At 40.8% G+C, this 22403-nt stretch overlaps 1 protein-coding gene across 2 annotated transcripts; it reads left to right on the plus strand.

Annotated features, from left to right (window-relative positions):
- The first annotated feature begins 1383 nt into the window (after positions 1 to 1383).
- On the plus strand, positions 1384 to 10519 carry LOC306989886 (histone-lysine N-methyltransferase set-1-like). 2 transcript variants are annotated; one of them, XM_079595949.1, is made up of 6 exons: positions 1384 to 1490; positions 2052 to 2193; positions 3631 to 3817; positions 4049 to 4120; positions 10062 to 10103; positions 10201 to 10519. In XM_079595949.1, exons 1-5 carry the CDS (start codon positions 1385 to 1387, stop codon positions 10074 to 10076), a joined length of 522 nt encoding a protein of 173 aa, XP_079452075.1. In that variant the 5' UTR covers position 1384; the 3' UTR covers positions 10077 to 10103; positions 10201 to 10519. The 2 variants fall into 2 exon arrangements, with proteins under 2 accessions (XP_079452075.1, XP_079452074.1); XM_079595948.1 differs by lacking the exons at positions 10062 to 10103; positions 10201 to 10519 and having other exon boundaries at positions 4049 to 4866.
- Positions 10520 to 22403: the final 11884 nt, after the last annotated feature.

Raw genomic sequence — 22403 nt, forward strand, 5'->3', positions numbered from 1 at the left:
CCCTCTATGTGAAAGTCGACGCTACTGCAGTATCATACACATTTCACACACCCAGACCACGCCCAAGCGCGATTCATTGGTGGAACGCTGGAATCCTCGTCAGTGATTGTCTATGTGAAATTCGACGCTAATACACCCAGACCACGCTCAAGCGCGATTCATTGGTGGAACGCTGGAATCCTCGTCAGTGATTGGCTGCTGGAATCCTCGTCAGTGATTGGCTGCATTTCACATCCGTCAAAGTCAGCGCGCCTGCGCCTCTGATCTTCTATCGCAGACGTGTGGTGTGACGGTGTGATTAATCCACTGTCTATGGATTAATCTGAAGGTTAATCATCATCATGAAAGATTAATTAGCAGAATTCGAGCGAAGTTGACGAGCTATAGTGGGAGATTTTCACTTTAAATCACGAGGAAGGTAAGTGCGTTTATTTATATATTCTACCTTTGTGGAGTTAAGTGTCATGAGTCAGACAGTTTTGAATAACGTTAGTTACATTACTTTAAACGTGGCCATTAATCGGGCTAATATAAGTCCATAAGCAGTTAAAATGGCGTCTCCAAACAACTTGAACATGCTATTCACGTTTTTTGTTTTGTTTGGTACTTAAACGAAATTCTCTTGTTGTTCATAGACACATACAAGTATTAGTATTAGTTGATGAAAGATACATCTCCATGGATGCTATGAGAGAATTAATTTACATTTTGAAATAAATCAAATCTATGTTGTCATGTCATCATGATGACTGGTAAAGTTGAGTGGATGAATTTACAGTTTAATACAGTAAGATACAGAAATCTATTAAATAAACAGAAACGAAACTAATGTAAAAGTATACTTTCATTAATGTAAAAGTATACTTTCATTAATGTAATGTTACTGTCATTAGAATGACTTGAAAAAATATTTAGTTTATTCATTTTAGGGCTGGATATTAGCAGACATTTTATGATTCAATTTTAATTCACATTCTTTCGATTCTATTTCCAATTTGATTTTACATGTATTATTTTAATGTAAATCAGGTGTAATACATGTAACATTTTCTAAAACTTTCTCTCTATAGTTAATTTTTCTAAGTAACGAGTTTAGTTAGCTTCGTTTGATCTGAGGCGCCACATTAAAGAGTGATAAAATGGTATTAAAATGGACTGAATTTGAAATCGGAGACTGTTTCTTATCATAAGTAGCAAGCCTCAAAACCTCACTTATCAACTATTTATGTGTAAAATGTTGTATTTATTGATATAGACTACAGTCTGACAATAATGTACTGTATATAAAGCATCTATCTATCTATCTAATATATATATATATATATATATATATTATATATATACACACATACTAATTATGTTGTCTGGAATGTTTTCAGTCAACATGTTAAGAAAGAAGAGAATAAAACCTGAGCAGGATGCAAAAGAACACATATTGTCGGGCAAAGACAAAGCCTTCATTGAGGGACGACAAATCAACACATTCAAAGGTAAATTGTGCACCACAAGGCAATTTGACTATGTTCAGACTGCAGGCAAATCAAATCATAAAGTAGGCATGCACTTGTAAGAATGAAAAGTAGGCCTATTGCTGGCAGTCTGGACATGATCTTTCAAATTCACACATTTTACCCTTGGGTAAGCCGCTAATTTTTTCATAAAGGTTAAGAGATGGAAAAAAAAAAACTTTAAACAATTTTTTTATTATTATTATTTTAAAATAAATACTTAACTATGTATACAGAGAATAATGTAAACATTATTCTCTGTATACATAGTTAAGTATTTATTTTTATTTTATTTGTTGTACCTAATTTGGTTACAACCAAATTCAACTAGTAGACTATATCACAGTGAAAACCAATGCTTGATTTTTTTTTTTTTTTCTTTATTTTTTTTTTTTTTTTCTTGCACCTCATATTACATTTATACATTACACAGTTTTACAGGATTTAACTCTTTAAAAGGATAGGTTGGTTAGCTGTGTAACATATAGGTGCACTTGGATTCATGTTTTATTTGTATTATTATATATTATTTTGCTCTTTTAGGGAGAGGTGTGTTTGCACTTGAGCACATTGAACCATCCACCTTTGTTGTTGAATACCGTGGGATTCTCTCTCAAAGTAAACATGTTAAAGATGTTCAAGGCAACTACTTGTTTGACTTCACATGGAATGGAACCAGTTATTGGTAAGCTGGCTGTTTCTTTTTTGGTTTATTTATTTATTTTTGGTTCATATTCAGAGCAAACTAGTTGCATGTCATTCTAATAAAAACAGTTATGATTATGATGATGATTATTATTATTACAATATAGGGCTGCACGATTTGGGGGAAATGTCATATTGCGATTGAGGTCAATATTGCAATTGGAATATGCAATTGCGATATAATAAACAAATGGTTTCATGAGTCTACTTGCTTGGATCTAAAGCAAAATGCACACACAGATTAGTGATAATTCTGAAATGTGTATTTCTCAACTCAAACTAGCAACAACAACTAAATGATTGATAACATCGAAGCCATTGATGTCTGGATATAAATTAATCCACCCCCATTAAAAACATTAATTATAGCCATCCAACATTACAGTGATTCCATCATTACAATTGAAAGCTATAATAAAAAATAAAAAAAACATTTATTAGACTTCATTAAATATAACAGCTTTTAATTTAAGTGAACTTCAAATAATCCTCACATAAACCCATAATAAATGTCATATTTACCTGTGCCCTCCCTTTCTTTCAGGTATACAGAAATTTAATAAAGTTATCAAACATAATAAATAGACTAATCCTTATTAAAGCTACATAAGTTCTTTAGTCAAGAGCAGTGAGTAATTTTCTCTGTCCCCTTTGTTCTTTGATTTACTTTACTGACAGGAAGCTTTGGCTGCTGGCCCTTTAAGAGCAGCCGCTGCTGACAGAGACGCGGATCTCACATGCGCCTCATTCTCTCACAACTCTATACGTCCATCATAAGACTGCTCTTATGTTATGAAGATACTCGACAAACGACATTTTGGCATAATTGTGTGTTATTGTTCGTTCAAGCGCGAAAGAGAACTGTATTTCTGGCGCATGTCTTTCTATGAGTCACAGTCGGACATTCAGCGAATCAGCGCGCTCTCTTTTGACTTGTCTCGCATTAATGGTTTTAAGCAATCGCATGAGAGCATTATCATGTAACACTAGCCAAAGGATGACAAAAAATAACAGATGCTGCGTTAATTGCGTACCAGCCCATTGTTTATTTTACACAAAATCGCAGCATTTTGCGTCATATAATCGCACAGGCTTGACATCGCGATTACGATTGCGATAAGATTAATCGTGCAGCACTATTACAATAGCAGATTTGCTATGGTTCTCATAACATGAGGAACTTATTAGTTAGTGATAATCAATAACATGGTTATTTTTCAACTGGGGTATTATTTTTTTACCTTAAGTGGATCATCTGACCTATTAAATTCTTAGGAAGTCAAGTTAACTTTAACCATGTGTATTTGAATATAGGTTAAATAGGCCAAGGTTAGCCTAACCCAAATGTTCAGTTAGAACCGTATGTTTCAGTGTGTGTCTATGTTTTAAGTTTCTTACTGCACTATTTTTATCACAGCATAGATGCAACAAAAGAGTACGGTGGACATTCACTTGGACGACTGGTGAATGATCCAAATTGCAAAGTCAAGACAGTCATTGTTGACGGAAGGCCACACCTGTGTCTGTTTAGTATAAGACATATCTTTCCAGATGAGGAGGTCACATACAACTATGGGGATTCCTCTTGGCCTTGGCGTTTAAGGGTGAGTCTCTTAAATAATTTATCACTGAAAGTCAACCATGTTCTGTATTTCATGAATGTTAGTTTTTTATATGATGCAGATTATTTTTTTTAAATTCTGCATGTCTGCTTTGTGCACGACGGAGCAATGAAAGGGACACTAGATATTTAGACTGATACTAGAATTAGTTGCGGTGACCAATTGGCAAACATCCTTGCCTCAGTGTTGTACCTGTCTTTCTCATAATTACAGGAATTGTGTGACGAGACATCAGTGGCTGTGACTGAATGCAGTGTGAATCCTTCCTCATCAGTGAAACAGAAAGTAAGTGAGCGCATGTTCCTTCATTGTTTTCTTCTCTTTGACACAGGCAATGTTAAGTGTAGGATGGTTGGGCACCATACTAGACTGGTTGACGTGGACTGTCGTCTTAAAGACCCTGTTGTGACGTCTCAAATTCGAGTAAAATGTACCTTGCTCGGTTCATTCATTTTCATAACTCGTGCGTTGGGGGATGGGCATGACACTGACCTGAAATGTAAGGACAGTTCTCCACTACGAGGACCGTCATGTCAGGGATAGGGTTTGAGGAAAAGATGTTGCTTTGGGTATGTGTCGGCTGCTTCTTTATTGTGGATAAGCTGTAGACCCAATATGCACACTTTTCAATCTGGATATGCTTTGTGACTTTCAGTCACAGAGATGTAAACTGTTAAGGCCCATTCACACTAACCATAACTGTGTTAGGGTCCAACCAGCAGACGGTAACGTTCTGTTTATTGTGATCGCATCTTTGACTGCCGCTTATATATTGAAGCATGTTATAGCAGAATTGATTCCGATTGGCTGTCAATTAAGCAATGTATCGCAATACAAAAATGCAACAATATATATTGTGGATAGTGACAATATGTATTGTGTATAGGACACCCAAAAATAAAAGTTACTGTTTGAGGGGAAACAATCAAGTTTACAGAGTTTTAGTGTCAATACTACATTAAACTACTATATATATATAATGCAGTGGGGGAATATTTGTGGGTCCTGATAATGCTAAATGTCTTTTGTTACCAGTGAAAAGTGGCCTTCATTAATTTAAATATATCTAGTTGGTGACAGAGTGCAAGCATATTTGTCTAAAACAAATCCATCCATCCATCTTCTTTTGCTTATCCGGGGCCATGTCGCGGGGGCAGCAGTCTAAGCAGAGATGCCCAGACTTCCCTCTCCCTAGCCACTTCCTCTAGCTCTTCCGGGGGGACACCGAGGCGTTCCCAGGCCAGCCGGGAGACAGTCTCTCCAGCGTGTCCTAGGTCTTCCCCGGGGTCTCCTCCCGGTGGGACGCGCCCGGAACACCTTCCCGGGAAGGCGTCCAGGAGCCATCCGGAACAGACACTCCACCCATTTGCATTAACCCTTTGAGCCCGACGGCATCGTCCACGACGCCACACGACTCCTCCGATAAATATTTATATTATTTGATTGATTTTCTTACCGTTTTTTTGCAGCAGAAAGCTAACGAGCTAGCCGTCACGGGGGTGTCTTTGGTGTCTTTCTAGCCTTTACAGAAGTTTTTCTATCCAGCCTGGAACTTATGCGTCCTTTTAGAGTGTTTCAGCAATAAATCCAAACGCTTATATCCAAGTTTTATCCACTTGATGTCCATAATTTATACATTTTCTGTCATTTTTGCCGCTAGCTCGATGCTAGCTGCCATTTTGGATATCACGTGATTCTTTGCGTGAGGTTGTTGACCAATGACAGGCTGATCCGTCGTCCACGTTGGTGTGCGTCATTACGCATGAACCAAGGCTGATATTGTGGAGAGAGAGAGAGAGAGAGAGAGACGCACGGCACAGTGGTTTCGAGGGGAGAGAGAGACGCACAGAGAGACGCAAGTTTTGAAGAATACACGGAGAATAATGGATCGTCAGAGATTGAGAAACATGGATCTAAATCAAGCGCTGGCCTTTTTTGATGCCATGGAGGATGATGGATTTTCTGGAGAAGAGAGCTATTTGACTGATGAGGAACTCGATTACCAGGATGGTCTAGACACTGCTGAAGAGTAAGTTCCATTTATTTATTTACTGTAAAAGTATATAAAAAAAACGAATATTATAAAATATAAATTTTCTAAATATGTAATAATAAGTTCTGTAAAAGTAGTATTTCGTTTTCTATGTTTGTTACAGAGTAGTAAGAGTTGTGGATTACACTTTGTCTCTCAGCCATTGTTTGTATCTCTAGGTAAACTCAGACAAACAAAGGATAGTGGGGGGTTGGTCACACCTTTTAGCTGTGGAGAGAATGTCTCAAGGATGTTGTAGTGGGGGGTTGGTCACACCTTTTGGCTGGGGAGAGAGTGCTCATATTATAGCTGTGGTGGGTTGGGGGGTACAGTAGCAATCTCAGCCATTGTTATCTTATGTGAGAAATCAAATACAAAAACACTAATTGATCTGATATGTATGATCTAATATTTTGCTTTATTTGTTTTACAGTCATGATAATGAAGACACCAGCCCACCCACCCGAGCCAGACAGGAAAGCTCCCATTCTTCCGCTGAGGAGGGTCCTCCCACTTCTGCTGCAGCATCCCAGCCTTCCACTTCTGCTGCAGCATCCCAGCCTTCCACTTCTGCTGCAGCATCCCAGCCTTCCACTTCTGCTGCAGCATCCCAGCCTTCCACTTCTGCTGCAGCATCCCAGCCTTCCACTTCTGCTGCAGCATCCCAGCCTTCCACTTCTGCTGCAGCATCCCAGCCTTCCACTTCTGCTGCAGCATCCCAGCCTTCCACTTCTGCTGCAGCATCCCAGCCTTCCACTTCTGCTGCAGCATCCCAGCCTTCCACTTCTGCTGCAGCATCCCAGCCTTCCACTTCTGCTGCAGCATCGCAGCCTTCCACTTCTGCTGCAGCATCCCAGCCTTCCACTTCTGCTGCAGCATCCCAGCCTTCCACTTCTGCTGCAGCATCCCAGCCTTCCACTTCTGCTGCAGCATCCCAGCCTTCCACTTCTGCTGCAGCATCGCAGCCTTCCACTTCTGCTGCAGCATCCCAGCCTTCCACTTCTGCTGCAGCATCGCAGCCTTCCACTTCTGCTGCAGCATCCCAGCCTTCCACTTCTGCTGCAGCATCGCAGCCTTCCACTTCTGCTGCAGCATCCCAGCCTTCCACTTCTGCTGCAGCATCCCAGCCTTCCACTTCTGCTGCAGCATCCCAGCCTTCCACTTCTGCTGCAGCATCCCAGCCTTCCACTTCTGCTGCAGCATCGCAGCCTTCCACTTCTGCTGCAGCATCCCAGCCTTCCACTTCTGCTGCAGCATCCCAGCCTTCCACTTCTGCTGCAGCATCCCAGCCTTCCACTTCTGCTGCAGCATCCCAGCCTTCCACTTCTGCTGCAGCATCCCAGCCTTCCACTTCTGCTGCAGCATCGCAGCCTTCCACTTCTGCTGCAGCATCCCAGCCTTCCACTTCTGCTGCAGCATCGCAGCCTTCCACTTCTGCTGCAGCATCCCAGCCTTCCACTTCTGCTGCAGCATCGCAGCCTTCCACTTCTGCTGCAGCATCCCAGCCTTCCACTTCTGCTGCAGCATCCCAGCCTTCCACTTCTGCTGCAGCATCCCAGCCTTCCACTTCTGCTGCAGCATCCCAGCCTTCCACTTCTGCTGCAGCATCGCAGCCTTCCACTTCTGCTGCAGCATCGCAGCCTTCCACTTCTGCTGCAGCATCGCAGCCTTCCACTTCTGCTGCAGCATCGCAGCCTTCCACTTCTGCTGCAGCATCCCAGCCTTCCACTTCTGCTGCAGCATCCCAGCCTTCCACTTCTGCTGCAGCATCCCAGCCTTCCACTTCTGCTGCAGCATCCCAGCCTTCCACTTCTGCTGCAGCATCGCAGCCTTCCACTTCTGCTGCAGCATCGCAGCCTTCCACTTCTGCTGCAGCATCGCAGCCTTCCACTTCTGCTGCAGCATCGCAGCCTTCCACTTCTGCTGCAGCATCGCAGCCTTCCACTTCTGCTGCAGCATCGCAGCCTTCCACTTCTGCTGCAGCATCGCAGCCTTCCACTTCTGCTGCAGCATCGCAGCCTTCCACTTCTGCTGCAGCATCCCAGCCTTCCACTTCTGCTGCAGCATCGCAGCCTCCCACTTCTGCTGGAGCATCGCAGCCTCCCACTTCTGCTGCAGCATCCCAGCCTCCCACTTCTGCTGCAGCATCCCAGCCTCCCACTTCTGCTGCAGCATCCCAGCAGCTGCCAGGAATAGGCTAGAGGATGGATACCCGACCCAAGCCCGACGGGACCCGCCGGTACCCGACGGGCTGGGCCGGGTTCGGACAGATATTTAGAAATGACGTTCGGGTTCGGGTCGGGCTCGTTCACATCAGCGCGAAGGCATTGAACATTTTAAATTTAAAACAGGTTATAATGTAGGTAGCCAATGTGCCTGATGCTTTCACTTGATGCAAATGTTCGTTTTTGTGATTAAAAAATATGTAAAATATTACCATAACATCTGTCTTCCTGTGTGCGGAAATTTGTTTATGTAGCCGTGGCGCTGAAACGCTCATCTATTGACATTTCTGAATCTCTTCCTTTCAGTTGCTTAATAAAAGCGGGCTTTCCACACAAACAAACGTACATGTGTCATTAGTATGAGAATAAAAAAAAACGGGATTTTAACTTTCGGTCTCGGGTCGGGCTCGAACATAAATATCTGTATGCCTGTCGGGCTCGGGTCGGGTTCGGTTTACTGCTCTGTCGGACGCGGGCCGGGCTCGGACAGAAAAATTCGGCCCGATCCGCACTCTAGAATAGGCCATGAACGGCTGCAGTCACGGTCTAGAGGGAGAGCGCGGTCAAGGTCAAGATCCAGATCCAGATCCAGATCCGGCAGCTTGAGGGGTCGACAGAGTCCTGAATCCACAAGGTCGAGATCTAGATCACCTCAGCCAGCAGCCCCAACTCCATCATGGAACAGTAAGAGTCAGCCAGACATCCCTCCAGTGCCCAAAAGGTTCGTCCCAACAATAAAGCCAGGACATCATCCATATACACACCATTGGACCTTTTCAAACTTTTTGTCAGTGACAGTGCAGCAACCACTTTGTGTAATAACACATACACAGACGCTGCAAAAAAAACATTGCCACTGGCAAAAAATATTCCTGGAAAAAATTAACTGTTGAAGAATTTTTCCAATATTTAGGACTGACTTTCTTTTTTGCACTGGTGAGACTGACAAATATCCGGGACTACTGGAGGACAAACACCATTTTCAGCCAACAGTTTCCCCACTCAGTGATGGCACGTGACAGGTAGCAGGTAATTTCCTGGAACATCCACATGAGCAACCCTGATGAAGATGTCCACAACGACCGGAAGAGAGGGACACCAGCTTATGACCGGCTGTTTCGTCTGAAGCCCCTTTTAGATGACATCAAACATGCATGCAGAGCATTTTATCGCCCACGGCAGAACCTTTCAGTGGACGAGAGGATGGTGCCAACAAAGGCTCACACTGGCATGACGCAATATATGAAGGCGAAGCCAACTAAGTGGGGCTTCAAACTTTTTGTGCTGGCAGACAGCAGCATTGGGTACACTTTAGACTTTGCTGTATACACGGGGAAGTCTGTGTTTGCTTCTGGTGTAGGACTGGCATACGACTCGGTTATGTCCCTCATGAGCAAATCATTCCTAGGGAGTGGCTACAATGTGTATGTAGACAACTTCTACACAAGTCCAAAGCTATTCATGGATCTCTACAGCATGAACTTTGGAGCATGTGGCACCTACAGGGACAACAGAGACGAGGATGCCCCCGCACAACCACAAATGCCATGAACAAAAAGGATCCTAGGGGCACCATCAGGTGGATCCGTGACGGCCCTCTGGTTTTCGTTTAGTGGATGGACACTCGGGAAGTCTCTGTCTGCTCCACAATTCACCCGGCCTTCTCTGGCAACACAGTTCAGAGGAGGGTAAGAACTCAGGATGGAGGCTGGAACACCAAATCCATTCCATGCCCAACCCCGGTCACTGAATACAGCAAGAATATGGGAGGTGTTGATCTTTCTGATCAACTCATCCAATACTACTCCGTTCACCAAAAAACATTTCAGTGTAAAGTGGTCCTTTTCGTGTTACACAGGACCAGAGACTAGTTTTCCCTGTGTGCTTATCTGCTGATATTTCACATGGTCCGAAACTGTTTAGATTGTAGGGCTGGAATACATTTTAATTGTTGCTTTTTACCCCTCAGGAAAAAGCCAAATGAATCAGGATGAAACTGAGAACACCAGAGGTATTTAAACATTTGGGTATATTAAAGTTATTCCATGTATATACATATAGGTGTATAGGTATACATATGTATGTTTGTTTGTTTGTTTGTTTTACAGAGACCAAATTGAGGAGAATAGTGAAAAGGCCATGGAGCCCAAATGAAGTGAATGCTGTCATGAAACATTTCAGAGTCCATATTTCAAAGGGACACCTTGCAACAAAGGCAGAGTGTGAGCAGTGCAAGACTGCAGAGGACCCTGTTCTGAGAGAAAGAACGGCCCAAAATATAAGGGATTTCGTGAGGAACCGAGGTTTGATGTTGAAAAAGAAATCATCTTAGAGTTCTTCGAGAGATCAGTGTTGCCTTCCATTAAAGGTTGTATCAGCGATTTCAGGCCCAAAAATAGGCCCAAATATAAATGATCACATTCATCTAATTTTTCCTAACGATCCGCTAGCTGCCCGCCCCATAAGTATGCCGTCCAAAAACCGCGTCTCTGTAGGCAGCCTAGGCTCTCAGATCTGCACACAAAAGGTGGGGGTGTTGTGGTTTGAGATTTTGCGGTGATTGGTTGGAACTGTCGGTGATTGGTTGGAACACTGTTTATTTTGGTTTTGGTGGTTGGTGAAACCCATTGTTTTTGTGTGCAGATCTCAGAGCCTAGGCTGCCTACAGAGACGCGGTTTTTGGACGGCATGCTTATGGGGCGGGCAGCTAGCGGATTGTTAGGAAAGATTAGATGAATGTGATCATTTATGTTTGGGCCTGAAATCGCTGATACAACCTTTAATGTCTGTGGGTTTTGTTCTCTAAAGTGTTTTTGGGCCAGAAGAGTGTTCAAGACATCCTTTTATTTACTTTTATTAAAACACTGTTTTGAAAGAAATTTACAAATACATGCATTTACTGGAAGGCAATTTAATTTGGTTTTATTTCCAGTGTGTTGCTGTGGTCATTTTGAGGCACACTCCCTCATGCACTTTAGTCCCATAATGGTTAGAGATGTACCGATTACAATTTTGTATTGTAATCCAATTCCGATTTTTTCCGAGGTTGACCCGCCGATACCGATTTTAGCCGATTCCGATTTCATTTTTTCTAACCACTGAACAGCACACACATTTATTTTCTATATGTTTTTTTTTTTATATAAAACACCATATACTTCTACCCAAACTGAATAATAAAAACAAGTTTAAATGGGTGAATTTTCTATAAATATTTTTGAGTCATTTCATTTTCTTTTCTGACATAGCCTATTCCAGTTCTTGTTAAAACACACTAGACATGCAAATTCAGTGCATTTTTGGCACTTTTTGTGTGAAATCATATTTATTTTGCACATCAAAAAAAGTGTGCTTTCACTTTAATTGAGTGTGAGCAACGCAGCAAAAATAGACTCTGCGCTTCACTGCTGCTCACGCGACGCTCCTGCTTGTCCTGCTCCCGGTGTGATGCACTCATTGATTAACATGCACGCCGAAAAAAATACGCGCCTCTCACGCTTGCGGTGTGAAACTGACGTAATTCATGAGGTTTTCTACATGTGCGTTACGTGTGCACGTGTGATGCTGATGTTGCGCGATGTTAATCATGCGGCGCCAGAGTGCGTTTGACCGGTATATGTCAGACTGACTGGCCGATCGCCGGTCATGGCCGTTCACGTGAAAATCGTCCAATTCCGGTCCCAAGCCGATCAATCGGTGCATCTCTAATAATGGCCTTATTAGACCTCAGTTGTTGAGCCTTTTTTTTACCATTTGCAAAATAAAAATTGCCCTTTCAATTTAATTTTGTTAGTTTTTATTGGCTGTCTAGTTGCATTTCTTCATCTAATTGTCCTTTAACTAGTCTTCTATGAAGTGTAAAACTTGCTGATCTTTAATCCTTTTCTCCAACCAGGTTCATTTTGCACCACATGTGTATATGTTGGTTGATATAGCAACAGCACATTGTAGCACTATTTCCTTAGGTGTGCGTATTACTTTTACAGGTTTAGTGGCAGCAAAAAGATGCACAATCATTTGTGAATTCACTCTTTAACGTAGAATAGTTGATTTGGTTTAGTATGGTTAACTCTAATACAGGTACTCCTGCTATGTGTGGAGTTAATTGTGATGTCCATTTAAACCCAGTTTGTCCTCATAATCAAGGGTTAGTCAGGTGTTTGTGTGTGTTTGAGAGTGTGTGAGTGAGGTCCAGTTAAACCCAAAATGTCCTCATAATCAAGGGTTAGTCGGGTGTTTGAGAGTGTGTGTGTGTGAGAGAGGTCCAGTTAAATCCAAAATGTCCTCATAATCAAGGGTTAGTCAGGTGTTTGAGAGTGTGTGAGTGAGGTCCAGTTAAACCCAAAATGTCCTCATAATCAAGGGTTAGTCGGGTGTTTGAGAGTGTGTGTGTGTGTGAGAGAGAGGTCCAGTTAAATCCAAAATGTCCTCATAATCAAGGGTTAGTTAGGTGTTCGTGTGTGAGAGGTCCAGTTAAACCCAAAATGTCCTCATAATCAAGGGTTAGTCAGGTGTTTGTGTGTTTGAGTGTGTGTGTGTGAGAGGTCCAGTTAAACCCAAAATGTCCTCATAATCAAGGGTTAGTCAGGTGTTTGAGAGTGTGTGTGTGAGCGGTCCAGTTAAACCCAAAATGTCCTCATAATCAAGGGTTAGTCAGGTGTTTGTGTGTGTTTGAGAGTGTGTGTGTGAGAGGTCCAGTTAAACCCAAAATGTCCTCATAATCAAGGGTTAGTCAGGTGTTTGAGTGTGTGTGTGAGTGAAGTCCAGTTAAACCCAAAATGTCCTCATAATCAAGGGTTAGTCAGGTGTTTGAGAGTGTGTGTGTGAGAGGTCCAGTTAAACCCAAAATGTCCTCATAATCAAGGGTTAGTTAGGGTTGTGTGTGTATGCATGATTCATATGGTTACAGATGTACAGTTAAACCCAAATGGTCAGCAATGTTCATTTAGATACTAATACCAAGTCTTGAACAATCTTCTCTTTTCACATTAACAAAACCCAAACCCAATCAACTGGAAATATTTAGCTTTATTCAAAACTATCTTTAGACAAAACTTCTTAAAATCTAATGAATAAATTAAGACTGACATTCAAGGTTCAAATATGAAAAATACTTGTGGGTGAATGCATTTGTCAGTGATGGTTAAATAGTGTAAACTCCTTTTGGTTTTTTATTTTCTTAATTTTTAAAGCTAAAATATTTCCGTATTTCACTTTCCCTCTTCTCTCTTTGCTCTTCACTCACTTCACACCTGTTAAATCTCACATTACAAACTCAGGTTAGTTTTCTGAAATCTCTCTTAAAGTTTAAGCCAGTGTGAACAATTTGATGATAATTTCTTGTTTTGTTTTTCTATATGCTGGTATTGAAACAAACTTAAGTGATGTGGCACTCTCATGGGTAAAGTTAGTCCAGGTTATACCAGGTTAGTCCTCATAATTAATGGTCAGATGTGTGTGTGTATGTGAGTGATGTCCAGATAAACCAGGGTAGTCCTCATAAATCATAATTGAATCAGGAAACGCCCACTCCTGCCCTGTCCTTACAGTGCTTTAGTTTGTCAGGTCTTCATATTACCAGACTGTTTCATTAGAATTAAATTCTGAGCAGTCAGATTTTTACCCCATGCCATAAGGAGCAGTTTAATATTTTTTATTAATCTCTATGACAAAGGGAAAGGTGGGTCCCCATAAACCAGGATGGATCTTTTTAGGGGGAAAAGTCCTTATAAAGCACCCGTACCAGTATGTGTGTGTGTGTGTGTGTGTGTGTGTGTGCATAGAAAACCGACTGTATATGATTTTGTATATGACCATGTGTTTGATTTTCAAAAAATGCCATGTCACTCTTTGGATAAGTGTCAGTTTTTAAGTTTGTACGCAGTCGTCCTCATTATTGAGCCCTCCTCTACTCTTTCCTACTTCTCATCAAGCCCACATTCTTGAACGAAATGGATGGTTTATTCAATGCCTATTCTGTCATCCACAAATCTCAACTTCGTTAAGATTTTATAAGACAGAGTGTTTACATTTTTCACACAGCTGCCACAAACTGTTTCAATTCGTTTCATGTAGTCACTATTGAAGAATTTTCCAGAATTTTAGGAGACGTATCTCACAGCCCCGGCACCTAACGGAGCTATTTTCACCCTCCCCAGTGGAGGTGTCCATTACACATCACTGGGGATGAATTTAAAACACCTGATGAACAGGGAGGATTATTACAGTGAAGGTTGTGAATACCGCAGTGGAGAGGAATGTCAGTAGTCTAAGAAACCCATGCCATTCACCGCAGCTCCCTAACAGACCTGACTCATTCCGCTTGGCACCTTTAGACCACCAGCTCCACACGGAAACAATCATCGGCGTAATTTCGAGTGTTTTAACAGCTGACTTTCTGAGTGCATCTGTATGTGTGCACTTTAAGGGGTGTTTGTGACTGGGAAGATGACAAGCACAATACCCATCATGCCACATGTCGGTGCACAGCTTTTCAGAGCTGTCGACTCAGGGTCATTGCTCAGGGAACAGTGCCGGGGTTCATTTTCTCACACTTTAGCCCTAATAGTGGGTTCAGCGTAACAGTGTGAGTGTCCAGCAGTTTAGTCCTGGGAAAATAAAACTTTTTGCTAACCGCATGTTTCTATCCACAATGTGAAAGCCAATGGATGTTTAAAATGTGAAAACCCACTGCATTAAATATATTTATAAGCGTGTAGTACTGAAAAATGATTTATAGTTCTCTGTCTCAAGCCACACAACTAATAAACATCATAGTGAGTTAGTAGAGCAGGAAAACCTCATATACCATCTTTAACACAAGGGAACCGAAACATCAACAATAACTTAAATCAGGTGGAACCACCCCAGGGACCATCACGTGGCACTCAGTGAAGCCCACCCAATCACAGTGTCCGTGCAATATGAAAAAAATACCCTTTGTGAAGACGCACCTTAGAATAATTTCTGACCAATCTTAATTTAGTAACTGTTGCGACTGTTCACTGTAGCTGTCTGCTATCTTCTCAAACAAGATTTTGCTAGTTTACAGTCTAGTCTATAAAATCCCGTTCCAAAGTATTTAGTCTAATTTTCCAGTTAAAATATATTTTAATGTGTATTGATACGTTTATGTATTTTTTTCAAAATGTGCATCAACCCTCATTCCCAAATGTTGAACATTTATACGAGTATTACTGTTCAAAAGTTTGGGGTTTGCAAGATTTGTGTGTGAGTCTCTTATGCTCACCAAGGCTGCATTTATGTGATCGTAAAAACAGTTACGCTATTATTATATGTTAAACTGTTTCTATTTGAATATATTAATAAATGTAATTCATTCATGTGATGGCAAAGCTGAATTTTCAGCATTATTACTATCTTCAGTGTCACACGATCCATCAGAAATCCTTCTAATATGCTGATTCGGTGATGCTTAATAGTTTTGTGGAAACTTTGATGAATAGGAAGATCGAAAGAACATTTATTTGAAATATAAATAACGTTATACATATCTTGACTGTCACCTTTGATTAATTCAATGTGTCCTTGTTGAATAAAAGGATTTGAAAAAATATCTTACTGACCCCAAACTGTCAAGCGTCACTAAAGCGTTCACAGTAACAGAAGCATTAAGAACTGTTCTGTTGACTTACACTAGATAACATTAGAGCTTAATGAAGAGGTGACTACCAAAGTTCACCATTTTATGGGCAAATTCTGCTTATGTCCTGTCCTAAAAGTGTTTGGCTCTGCAATGTCTATGCATTGGCTTACTTGAATCCATTCTCAACAGAAGCAACATCACCCTCTTCTTGAACTGCAACACCTTCAAGTCTTCACTCCGATTGGTGGAGGTGATCACAAAACAGGCTTTCGAACATCTGGTCCTGGCATATAAGTTGTATCCTACATTGCAACAATCGACAATAGAGCTCTTGTAATAACTTAATTCAAAACACAAATCATTCTCATGGTCCATTTTTGATGTGGCACTTGAGTTTATGTGAAAAGGATCACTGGTGAACAGTGAAGTCAGTCAAAGAGAACAATGGGCCCCTGTGTGGAGAGGCCATTGAAGTGGTGACTTAACATTAAACAGTGTCACTCTGTCACATCAGGGGAGGGCGTCACAGACAGGGTAACCGGTTCTGAAAAATGAACAACAAGTTAACTGACATTTAGATTAAACGATGAAATCATTCATCAATGACTTCCTAGATCCAGCCAGAACATTAATAACCTCAACATAATTGATCTCCTGAACCATGAAACATATTTGAGTAATGGAAAGAAACGTAATTGATATCGCCATTACAGTGTGTTGAAGTTTCACTCAATGTTTATATGAAACTGTTAAAGAAAAATAGTATCCATTTTAAGTTTGTTCTTAAAGCTGATTGCATTTTAATGGGGTTAATGTGCAGATTTTATCACTTAATATATTTAGCATTGAATATAGCTCTACTGAACTCAAGTCAAATCTTACAGCCTGCAATCTCTATTGTACCAGGTTAAATCCAGTTTAAACACACAGCTTGCATTTAAATCTGAAAGCTCCTGAGGCAAAAAGTGAAGCAATGTAACTTGCTCTCTTGATAACAATCATTAAAAGTAGCTAAAATCTTCATACTTCAATGGGTTGCATGTGTGAATGTGTGTGTGTGAGCATGGGAATGTTTTTGTATGTCTTTCTAAACTACTTTGTGCATCTTTCTAAATGACATCACATGTTGTTCTGTTTCCCGTGCCTTTAAGGGCCAAGGAAGAGTAACATCTCCGGCAAGCATGCAGTAATGGCAAATTGCTTGTTAAAGCAAGATGAAGTTCTGGAGTCGGACCCTTAGGACGTCTCTAATAGCGCTCTTCATTAACTGTTTTGCTCAGTGACCGCTTTGTCTGTGTTAGCGGACTAATCCCGCCGATTACCACGACTTACAAAAACAGCCCTGAAAAAGTAACGGGGCAGAAATAAGCCAGGGCAACCTCTTGGTCCTAAGGTGCTATATTTTTGTTTTGTTTTTAGGTACAAACACAAATAATATGTAATACGAGACATTGTTCCTGCAGTAAGCCCTAGGCGTATTCACAAGTGAGATGTGTAACTGAATTTTGTGAAAAACACAAGTTTTCTTCAATGTCTCAATTGTTTCTCCTACACAGCAATGAGATACACAACTTAAATACTTAAATACACAACTTTTTTTATGGGGGGAATTATGCTCAAAAAGGCTGCATCTATTTGATAAATACATTGAAAACATTAACATTGTAATAGCCTATATTACAATTCAAAATAACTGGTTTCTATTTTAATGTTTTAAAATATAATTTATTCCAGTGATGTCAATGTTAAAATTTAAACATCATTACTCAGTTCTTCAGTGTCACATGATCCTTCAGAAATCATTGTAATATGTTGATTATATAGCTTTATAGCTCTATCTATCTATCTATCTTTAGATAGATAGATAGATAGATAGATAGATAGATAGATAGATAGATAGATAGATAGATAGATAGATAGATAGATAGATAGATAGATAGATAGATAGATAGATAGACAGAGTCCCATTTGTACTGGATCTGTTTCTATTTGTACATCTTAGACAACGTCGACAGTAAGCTGAACACAGACCACATGACCAATTGACCATGCAAAATCAACTCCACACAACAATAAACAATAACAAATAAATTCAACGAACAGAACAAGATCGTATAAACAGAGATACCATCCTGAGCTATGAAAGAGCATCCTAAGAGCAAGAGTTGCAGTGAACCGGCCTTTATTTGTCAGCTATACTTTAATTCATGAAAGTAGTATATAAAACTCTGCAGCACTATTTGACTAAACATTTGGTAAATAACTGGAAATGTCCTGAATACACAAATTCCAGAACACTCATCAACTAACCTGTAGCTCAGACTGACAGACGGAGCCTGCTCAAATTAGGCTGCCATTCATTTCGGCTTGGAGTTAAAAGGCGGAAAAAATAGTAAAGCTTGCTTATGGAAATCTTTCCTGTGTGAATTGGCTACTTGTTTGAGACTGCCTCCCTCCATTGCCCCCCCCTCTGATCAGGAAGTTTTATGCAGTTCACCTTTGACTTTCACGTCTCCGTATTTATGCGTTTGAAAGCATGCAAATTATAACAATCATCACCTTCGGCTGTACACGTCTGGGTCACTATGGTCCACCAGAACTGAGAGCCTTTTAAAACACCAAAGTCTCCTTTGAGAATAAGACCAATAATATTATCTTCTTGAATAGGGTGCTTGTCCTAAACACATGAGTTGCTACAACATTGTCTTAATATCTGAAGCTGCCATGAAATCGATTGCCTAAACTGATCATTTTTAAGATTTATTTTATCAAATAAATATGCAACTTTTTAGTGTAACCTGAACAATTACCAAAACAACCAAAGAATCACAGACTTAAACACATAAAAAATAAAATAAAAATGAACAGGTCATGAAAGACAAATATCTGCCATGCTCCAGTTCAAGAGAAAATCTGGATTCAGATGGTAGAATAAATGTCAGGCTGTATGGTAGAGGTACTAAAGTGACAGGGAGCTGACAAAGTAAACCGGCGTATTTATGTGGAAATAATGACACGCTGTTGCATGAGACTGGTAAATCATTTCTAAGCGGCAGCAGCAAAGATACATTTTCATTAAGGATGTGTGGATCAAGGGCGCCACCTACAGCCGATTCCTTTCTTCCGTAAAACCACCAAACTCTCAGTTCTGTCATAAGTTGGTAACCTGAGCACTTCAGGGAGGCATCACCGAAAACAAAGACTGACACTTGAAAATAACAATCTGTCGAGTAGAAATAAATCAGCATCCCATCCAACAGCATTCTTTGATCCACACTTTTCTTTCCACCAGGCTGACCTAATCACAGACTCTTTGAACAAGTTAAAGTTACCAAACCCACACAATGTCTGCCAGTGATAAAAAACAATCAATGAGCAATCAGGTTAACTATATGAATGAGATGGGAGGTAATTAGACCAATAGTACAGCTCTGGAATTAGAGATAATTGCCCACCCAAGTTTAGCTAACGTTTTCAGTCCTTATCAGTAAGGCTAATTGATCCAGCTTCCATCTGCTTCTTCTAGAAACACGAGAGTTCCTATAGGTTGCTTTTTTTAAACCTAGTGAGCTGCCTAGGCTGATTTAAAGATAGCTTTTTGGCCAAATTCTTGCATTGCATATATTTTTCGAAAGGCAATCCCATAATGCACTGCACTGTAAAAAATGCTTTCAAGAGTGCTGCAGGAATGACGTATTTTTGTAGGCCAACTCAGAAGTTAGAATCCCCCTGGTTCCCTCAACAAAAAGAAAAACCCTTTAAAATGATTGCAGAAAATAAGCTCTGTGACATGGTATTTTAGTATTATTTATGTCCTATAGTATTTATTTAGTGGGTCTTTTTATTAGCTTTATTTGAATTTCCCTTTTATTTCACTTAATGAAAATAGTTATAGTTTTAGCTAACTAAAAACACTGCTCTGTCACATCAAGTTTTTATTCTTAAACGTTTTTTTAGTAGAGGATCTTCACAAATAAAGCCTAAATATAATCGCTAGAAGTAAAAAGCAAAAGTTAGGCTAACCTTGTTAGCGACCGCCTTCTTTAAGACCCATACAAGCTTATAAAAAATAAAGTGGGGTATTACCGATTATTACCGGAACTGGAATTGCAAAAAATGCTTATTTATTTGGGGGTTTTAGAACTCATTCCAGTCGCAATTTTGCTACAGAAATAGAAATCAATTGTCGAGTCAAATCGCTTGTGCACTTTGTGCTCGTGTAAGTGTCCAAAATCAGCCACTTGTGAAGTTTCCTTTCATAGAAGGCAGCTCTATATGCAGGCAGTAGACAGCAAGGCAATTCGCTAGGTTTTGCAGTCTTAGAAAAGAAAGGCTGTGGCTTCTCTGTTCCACTGTTTTTGTATTTAAGTGATGTCATTAGGTTTAGATAGAGTTACACATCATGCTCCTGACAGGATATTTAGTCAATGACTGAAGTATTTACTTCAGCCACTGGATATTTCGCTTCAGATTTCTCTCCATAGAAAATATTATTAGGAAATAAAGAGAAACATAGTTTTGACAAAGAAAACCAAACCATCTGTTTCTACTGTTTCCTTTCACATCACATCCTGGTTGAGAATTACGCGCACTCGCGCTTAGCTTCTCGCTGTAATGGTGATTCCTTTGTTGTGACAATGTGGAGAATGTTCTAGATGGAGAACTAACACTGGACTGCAGTATGAATCGTTTCAAACTTTTCAAATAAATCTTAACTTCATGTCAATCTTCTGGGCAGAGAAGGCTCACGAAAAAGCATTTTGTGTAGCTGACGGTTCATAGCTGCAGGCCCACACAGAATCTGAGGTCACATAACCATCCACATGTTTCGGCAGAAGTGAAACCCCACCATCATGCCCCTTTTCTCCTGACCCTTGAATATTCGTTTTTTCAATATTTTGCCTATAACGCTTTCATCTGCTACCAGAAATTACACACACAGGGAGAGATAAAAACACAGCTTCATTTTTTCCCCAAAATCAGACCTAATTAATGTAGGTGCACTGTATACCCTCATTCTGTCATGTCTATCCAGCCTGTGGACAGTTCTGCCAAATGTCAACATGTCATGCAAATAAACTGTGGTTTAGGAGTTCAAATATGAACCACCAGGACCTCTGAGCAACCGCCTGCCATGTGCTTCCAACTGCCACCTCCATCTATGCAGCACATTTGCAGCCATGTGATTTGACAGACCATCATGACTAAATCCCTCTGCTCTCAGTCAAATGGAGATCACAAGCCCTTCTGTTCATTCATATGCACCGATTCCACCTTATTGTTCAGCTTTTCAACTAACATCTGAGCTGTTTTATAGAAAGCGGAGGCTTTTTTTTCCAGAAACCTCCTTTCCTGCGTGCATCCACCCCCCTCGCCCCGACGAACAGCAGCCTCAATATGTCCCACCCCAGGTCTCAGAGAGGAACAGGAGGCTTGTGCGCACTCCTGCATGAAGCCTGTCTGTTGTTCACCTTTGCTTTTATTTCATGCTCATTATCTCACCATGGAGCCGGTGACCCTGGACAACAAGGCCGCTACCTGGGGGAACAATGCTGGGTTTTCAGGATTTCGGTCTCCACTGAGAAGACTTGTAGGAGTGCATTCTCCTCCCCCATTTCAGACACAGTCACTGGATGGAGAGAAAAGAGGGATACGGTGAAGCCTAATTTTCTGCAGATTAAATCTAATTAGCACAAGAGAGCTCTTGAGAGAGGGGATTTCAGGGGTGAGGGGTGATTGCTCTTACTTACAGCCCACCCCTCACTCTCCACTGCTTTCACTCGCCGTTTGCTTCCTCCGCTGCACTGCTGCACAGCTGTTGAATGCTCAAACAAATCTTCCCTGGAACGGAACCTCATCCACACCCTTCAGAAATGCCCTGAAGGCAACGGTAGAAAGCAGGTGGCAAGTAGAAAGAACTGGTCAGGATGGCTATCAACAGCTGCTGGACAAAAAAACCATTGGCATCAAAGGTCCAACTTTGAAAAGTATCATGTAACTAGTTTCTGCTCCAAATTACTTTGTAGTTCGACATTAGCCAAACACATTTGCTTTGAATAAGTGAATCAAAGAAAAAGACACTCACCGGCAAGTATTGTGCAAGAAAGTATCCAAAACGTTTGTTCCATGCTTGATTCCAAGGCTCAGACCAAAGAACACACTGCGTTGTGGTGGAGGCTAAACATATTTCATAGGCAGTATTTATTTGAAACACTTACACTACAGAACTTCCAGATAAATTGAAGTTGATCTCCATGTTGGAGATGTTCTAATTCATTTTCAATGAGAGAAAGATGGTTAAACAGAGATGACAGTACGGAGGCAGCGCTGAAAGCAGCAAAAGTATGACTCCTAATAACACATATTGTGCAAGATAAAAACCTCATGGCTGCTGTGTTTCATTGACAAATCAGAAATGATTTTATTCATATCCATTTAAATTGGTATTTGGCTCTTACGTTAAAGTGGCAATGAAATGAAAGTATAGCAACAGATCCTTTCTTTATTATTGTGACATGCAAATTAATCAAACTATCAAAAAAGGAAAAAAAATTAACTTCGTTCTATCCGTCTGTTGTTGATTGGATGGAGACAGTTGTCTGAAAGCGAGCGTGCAGACGATTGTAAGAACGGGATGGGGTTTAAGCAAACTAAATGATTTGAGGAGTTAGACATACAGTATGCCACCAGAGAGAAGTCTTCACA

Source organism: Phoxinus phoxinus, assembly GCF_949152265.1.
Source record: "Phoxinus phoxinus genome assembly, chromosome: 21".
Taxonomy (NCBI): domain Eukaryota; kingdom Metazoa; phylum Chordata; class Actinopteri; order Cypriniformes; family Leuciscidae; genus Phoxinus; species Phoxinus phoxinus.